Below are 6553 nucleotides of genomic sequence, written 5' to 3' on the forward strand. Positions count from 1 at the left end.
TAATCCTCTTTGGTATGATTCTGATGATGAGTTTCAAGTTCCTGTCTCAAGTTGTAAGAGCTCAGGTTTCAGAGAAGTGGAAGTGCCAAGAAGACAAGAACACAGGAGCTTCAAGGATTTGGATTTTAAAAAGATGAGAGAAACTGAATACTACGAGGGCAACTTTCTCATAGAACATGGTGCGTTCAGAAGGAAGAAACCAAATGGAGAAGCACTACTCAGAATTCCAAGGAAAAAACATGTGAGTGATCGGCAATTGAGAAAACTGAACCGGGGAGTTCGGAGAAGAAAAAAAGCGAAATTGGGAAGAGGGCCTGAAGGTGGAGAGGAAAAGTCTCCAAAGCCTGTGGAAAGAGTTATTTTTCCAGTAGAACCAGAGAATATGGTTCATCAAATGAAAGAAGAATTTCAGGATTCAGTAGTTTCCAGTTCAAGAAACCAGCGATACATCCCTTTCCCAAACTTGGATTTGAGTTCACTTGAGGAAGATTATGCATTTGCAGCTCTGACTGGAGAGGGGAGCAGTGCAAATTCTGAGAGAGCATCAATCTCAGAGTGGCAAAACTCAGAAGACAAGAAATGTAAAGAAATGAAGTTGAAAACTGAGTCCCAGAGAAAGTCTGCATATGTAAGGAGGGAATTTCATAGCAGAAAAATAAAGCAAACCAGGGGAAAAGCTTGTTTGCAAAAAACAGAAGGCAGAATTAGAGTGCTCGAAGACTTGAAGAGAGCAAGAACGAAGGTGAAGCAGAAGACAGCAAAGGTGCAAGTGGCAGAAGGAGCAACCATCTTTGACAGCTTTGCAGTGGTAAAGAGTTCATTTAACCCACAACAGGACTTCAGAGACTCAATGGTTCAGATGATCAGAGCAAAACGAATTAGACAGCCTGAAGAGCTCCAGGAACTCTTGGCTTGTTATCTGACACTGAATCATGATGGACACCATGAACTCATCATCAAGGTCTTCCAGGAGGTTTGGTTTGACTTCAACGGCTGTGTATATTGATCCAGAAAAACAGAATGATAAATGTTTTTTGTAAAATTTTGTGGCTAAAGTGTCAGTGATGAGTGCATTAGATGTTGAATGTTGTTACGGTTACAAGTTGCAAATGTAATTATTATATATAGCATTAGATAGCAGTTGGCAACAATTTTAAACAATTTTGCAGGGAAGAAAAGATAGCCTTATATGTTATAACACCTGGCTAATGCTTGCGCTTAATTTATAACAATCTTTGAAACTTGGACATGCAACCTTAATAACTCTTAAACAGAGATTTCAGGAACCAAGGTTCATATGAATGGAACTAAGAGTAGGTACTGAATGTCATATCTAGATATTTAACAAGTATTCATGGAAAAAACAACATAACGCAAAGATTTATATAACGAGACTGTTACCTGGAGCCAATATCTCCCATGCGTGTTGTATCAGTTTTTGTTGGCATGTATGTCCAATGGATATGGATACATTTTATACGGGGAATAACTAAAACCATGTATTAGCATCAAGGAGTATGACATAGAGAAGATTCAAAGAATGGAGTCGCTGCACACATAAAAGTCAAGTCGAGATGACACTCCTCTAGTTAACCATAATAATGTGTACAAAGTGAAAAGTTCCTCAAGGCAATATCTATAATATGTGCAACAAGTGGAGTATATATACCAAATGTCTATCTACTGCCAGACCAAAACAACTCACATCCAAATTTACAACCAAAGCATTAGACATCAAAAAGTGCATGCACTCAGAAAGAATAATATTAACCTACATGTATCAAGTTCTCTCTGCTGGAGTAAGATGTCCCAACTGTTCGGCGAGGTTATTTACTCTCCTCATATTCCACCAATATATCCCATGATCACCTGGTATGTTTTCATTTTTCTTGTCTTGTGAATCTTTCCTCTCTGACTGAAATTCAGAAGACTCATTCACACCAGGATTTTCAGTAAGAAACTGTTCCCAGAATACATCATTGACCCCTGTTCGCACATTGTTTCCTGTGGCCACTGCCTGTTCTTCAGGAGGAGATTGCACCTCCGGAGCCAAAGCAGTAATTGGTTCACAATTCACGTCGATCCCAGAAGTCTTGCTCCCAACATCAAGAGGAGCAGTTTTTGGATCAGAATTCATGTCAACCCCAGAAGCCTTGCTCCCAACATCAATGTTCAGTTGGGCGCAACACATGCTGGGACTGGGTGCACAACTTGTAGATTCAACCAGCTCCAAGGATGAATTAGGGGGTTGCACCAAACCTTCACCAATCTCAAATGCTATTTTCTCCCAAAACGTTAGAGAAGACTCTAGCTGCTCCAACAATTCCTTATTCAAAGTCAAAAGTAAATTAGCATCTAAATCTTCAATTGTTGTAATTTGAGAAGCAGCCCTCTGGTTATCTTCCGTGCTGGTTTCATCACCTAAGTAACTATTTCCAGGAAATCTTCTCTTCCTGTCATGAACTTCAACTTGTGGCATGAGGTCCAAGGAAATAGATGGTTGGTGTACTGTCTTGGCCAAGGAGGATAGCATATTTGCATGTCGGTGTTCCACATTTTGCACGCGTTCAGTCAAAGCCTTCATCTGCACTTTCAAACCTTGTTGCTCCTCCTTGTGTCTCTGTAGTTCCGCCTGAAGTGATTCTTTATCAGACTTTAGTTTCTCGATATCATCCTTATATCCTTTCCTTTCAAATTCAGTTAGGGCAGGTAATGAGGCCAGGTTGGGTGTAGAGTGACTGTGTACAGGCTTGCGTCTATGGATATTCTTCAAAAGGTGGGGCTGACCTCTAACAAAATCTTCATTTGCAAATTCCCACTGTTCAGGATCAACTTTTCTGAAACCCTGGCAAGTATGAAAGGCAGTAGATGCAAATAAGAACAATTTATACAAATAACACTATAAGTAGACATTAAAAAAAAAAAAAAAAAGATAACGTGTTGCAACGAAAAAAGCTACTCACATAAGTATTCAACTGCCTGATAAAGCTGGAAAAATTGTTATGCTTAAAGAATCTTGGCAGAAGGTCCCTTGAAAATTCTGGAGGATTCCACACAATGAAACTTCTATTGTTCTGACTCCAAGATACAACAGAGTCAGACGATGGATCATCCACCATCTCATAAGTCTTGGCAAGAAAAGGAGGCAATGAGTTGGAGCTGCATGGAGCTTCATCCATCATTAATTTATTTCACAATCACAGGGGCCCTAATATTCACCTCAGGCAGAAGACCCTCAAGCAGAAATCACAAACTGGCAAACCCTTTAATCTTTAGTCAGCCTCTGCACTTATAGATTTCCATGAAGTTCCCTAAATCATCAAATTACTTTCTTTGTGCTCATCATAACAAGAAAATTTCGAAGCTCCTTGTGTATTATCACAGTTAAAGTCAAACAATGGAATGGTCCACCTCACCTATGTAGTTCCCATATCAACAAAACAGCAAGAAGTTCCAGTGACGAATAAAAGATCCCACCTTTATTTTTCTTTTACAATTTTGTCAAATCCAATACATCTTCCACACGCAGTCCCTTCCAAATGAACTAGTTCCAATTAACAAAGATCAAAATTACGCAACTTTTTCCACCTTCAATCCTTCTCGAAACTCAAACGGGTTGAAGTTCCAAGCCAACCAATTCAAACCCTCTCAGCACCAATTCCCTGCACTAGTACCCAAAAAGAACAAGAACAAGAACAAGAAAATGAGAATCAGAACGCCAAAGAAACAAGTTTTTAAAGCATCAATCGCACATCAAAGTCGTTAGAATAGTAAGTGTTGCCCGAATCTTGAAGCAAAAGCATAAAAATGAAACAGACGCATACACATACTCAAGCGCAACCAGAATACCTCATGCGCATTACTCACACGTACGAATTCATATGAATATGTGCATAATCTACCAAAAAGTACATCAATGTGTTTGAGGAATTACCTGACAGAGAAAGAATACAGTTGCAGCTAAGACTTTCGAAAGCTCAACGGTCGGTTCGTTTACTTATGCGGTTGGGTCTGATTATATGTTGGATCAATGGAATTTCCACAAATCGAGGTGGAGACAGGGTGGGGTTTTCTAGGGTTTTCACAACTGTGAACTATTGAGAGGCCATCCACAAATCTTTCTTTCATTGGTAAACGATCATCTACACCACATGTATGCAGAATGTAGATTCCAATATATATTTATTAATAATTAATATACGCCCCTCAACTACTACAAAATGGTTAAAGTGCCCCAAAGTTTTCCCCTAATTCACTTATATAGAAAAATAAAAATTACTCTTATGCTTTTTGTTTGTTAGTCCATTTTAGAATTTATTCAGTTCTGATTTCCAATAAATAATTATATCTTTAATATCAAAATATAATACCTCCCTCATCTCTTTGTAAAATTTCATGATTTCATACCATTTTAATTTTATTTGTATGTTAATAACTATTTTATTTTTAAAAAAGTAAATACAAATACATATTATTTTAGTATAAATAGACAATGAAAATGACGTCCTCTGCTTATGATACGATTAAAGTAATTATTAATTATGGACCTCATCCCACCAAACCCCAAGAATTTATCTGTCATGTATCCTCCATAACAGCACGTCAGATGCCAAATATTCTATCACGCGAAGATGGGGCAGAATAGATAAAGGTTGAAATTTGAAGGGCTGTTATGCAAATTAAAAACAATCACTTGAAGCTTAGCATTGTCTTACACTGAGTACAACTAACACGGACAGGATCACCCAATACAGTTTGGATGTTAGATTTAGAATTTATTATTATTATTTAGGAAAGAATAATTGAATTGTGAAAGAAAAAAGCAGAAAAAGATAACCAAACACGGCCTAGAATCACTGTTTACATGTTAGTGCTGATATAACTAAAAGCCCATCTCATGTGATGAGTGGGTTGACTTGACCCCCAAGGCTGTTTTTTTTTTTCTTTTTTCTTTGGGATTTTGATATTCCACGTAATGTATAAATCAGTGCATGGCGTTGGGTGCGTGTTGGTGTCCGATTTCCATTGGATTTGGATCTGATCCTTCACTTGTTTTTATATTTTCTATTCTGTGACGTCAGTGCTGTGGAAATTTTGGGTTTGGGGAAGGGGAAAGCGCGTAGGCACGAATCTTCGAGGCGGTTTCGCGGTTTCTACTTTTCTATGTCATGCCCGTAGAAAAAACGCCAATGCCGTGTTTGGGGTTTGGAAATTGGGTGGTGTTTGTTTCTATGTTGAGCTTGGAACTGGAATCCTAGTCTATTATAGGACTCTTTCACTCTTCTCCATGTTTTGTAGCTTTCATTTTTCTTCTTCTTTCCTTTTTAATATGGATAATTATCCTCATACATCATTCACGCGTTAATGTATGTTATGAGATATATTTTATCATGTGTTCAGAATTCATTTTGATGGCTTAATTTCAATTTATTCTTCACCGATTAGCTAATTAGATAAGATTTTTCCTAAAATTAAAACGTAAAAAGTCGTCTCGGAGTCCTAAAATATCTACGCTATATTTGTTTTCATTTTCAAGTTATCTCCGGGACGAGTTAAAACATACACAATGTTTGCCATCATCCAGAAACACCTTATCTAGGTGTTTTAAACTGTTTTAGCATAAATACATACATATACATAAATATATATCAAAAAGACATGATTTGACTATGAATTGACAATGAATATTAATTTTTGTCTCCCAAAACACAACATTAAACATACAATACGTATTTTAAATTATCTTAAAAAATAAATCCAAACATACATACTATCTCTAACACACACTTATTTATCTTTGTTTTTCTCTCTTTATCTTCACAAAACACAACAAAACACTCAGAAAATGAATCTAAACATTATGCTAGATTCTAATAATATTTTTCCTTTAATTAAAACAAAAAATTCCGACTATACGCCGTCGGCCAGGAAACCATTTGACAAGTTCACCGCGTTTCTGTTTAAGAAAATCATTTTGATTTTTGTTTTGGAACAGTAAAAGCGTGAATGCAGATGATGGCGATCCTACCGTGTATAACACGATCCATCTATGTGAATAAAGCGTTAATTGTAGCCCGGCCCCACACCATCCATCTACCCCGCCGATTTTGCCGCTAATTTGCTGATGGGGAAGAGTCCATTTCTAACTTTTACAATTACAAGCTATCATTACGACATTAACAATTACCTTTGTTGGGTTTTTTTGTTAGAAATTAAATCTAAGAGCGATCAATCTTTTAATAAAAAAATATATTACACTTCTTCGTCAGACAATATAGTTTATTTATTTATTTTTTTTCCCCTAACATATTGAAGTCTCAATCATTTTCATTATTGAATTTTATAAGCAGTTCAATATACTAAGGTATTTATTTCGTATTACATAAATTTATTTTTAATTCAAAATTTCAATACTAATTTCTATTTAAGTTGAATAATTCAAGATTTAAGATTTTTAAAAACGCGATTTTATCTCTCAAAGGAGAGGTAGAGGGTGTGAAGCCTTGATGAAACTTGAGTACACATTTAATTTTTAAAGAATTCCATCCCAAAA

The 6553-nt window shown here is 36.5% G+C and overlaps 2 protein-coding genes across 3 annotated transcripts; one reads left to right on the forward strand and one right to left on the reverse strand.

Moving 5' to 3' along the window:
- Window positions 1-133: 133 nt before the first annotated feature.
- On the forward strand, window positions 134-1006 carry LOC105179507 (transcription repressor OFP5). The gene has a single exon (XM_011103154.1). It carries the CDS (start codon window positions 134-136, stop codon window positions 1004-1006), a length of 873 nt encoding a protein of 290 aa, XP_011101456.1.
- Window positions 1007-1560: 554 nt separating this feature from the next.
- LOC105179497 (heat stress transcription factor A-4a) lies at window positions 1561-4163 on the reverse strand. Of its 2 annotated transcripts, none has more exons than XM_011103145.2 (3): window positions 3935-4163; window positions 2964-3662; window positions 1561-2845 (listed from the first exon to the last, which is right to left on the reverse strand). In XM_011103145.2, exons 2-3 carry the CDS (start codon window positions 3180-3182, stop codon window positions 1781-1783), a joined length of 1284 nt encoding a protein of 427 aa, XP_011101447.1. In that variant the 5' UTR covers window positions 3183-3662; window positions 3935-4163; the 3' UTR covers window positions 1561-1780. The 2 variants fall into 2 exon arrangements, with proteins under 2 accessions (XP_011101447.1, XP_011101446.1); XM_011103144.2 differs by having other exon boundaries at window positions 2964-3667.
- Window positions 4164-6553: the final 2390 nt, after the last annotated feature.

Source organism: Sesamum indicum, unplaced genomic scaffold (genome assembly GCF_000512975.1).
Source record: "Sesamum indicum cultivar Zhongzhi No. 13 unplaced genomic scaffold, S_indicum_v1.0 scaffold00164, whole genome shotgun sequence".
In the NCBI taxonomy this organism is placed as follows: Eukaryota; Viridiplantae; Streptophyta; class Magnoliopsida; order Lamiales; family Pedaliaceae; genus Sesamum; species Sesamum indicum.

Coding starts and splice junctions, on each gene's coding strand:
- LOC105179507 (XM_011103154.1), top strand. CDS start 134: ATGAGAGAAACTGAATACTACGAGGGCAACTTTCTCATAGAACATGGT.
- LOC105179497 (XM_011103145.2), bottom strand. CDS start 3,182: ATGATGGATGAAGCTCCATGCAGCTCCAACTCATTGCCTCCTTTTCTT. Junction 2,846..2,963: donor TCAGGCAGTTGAATACTTAT/GTGAGTAGCTTT, acceptor CATACTTGCCAG/GGTTTCAGAAAAGTTGATCC.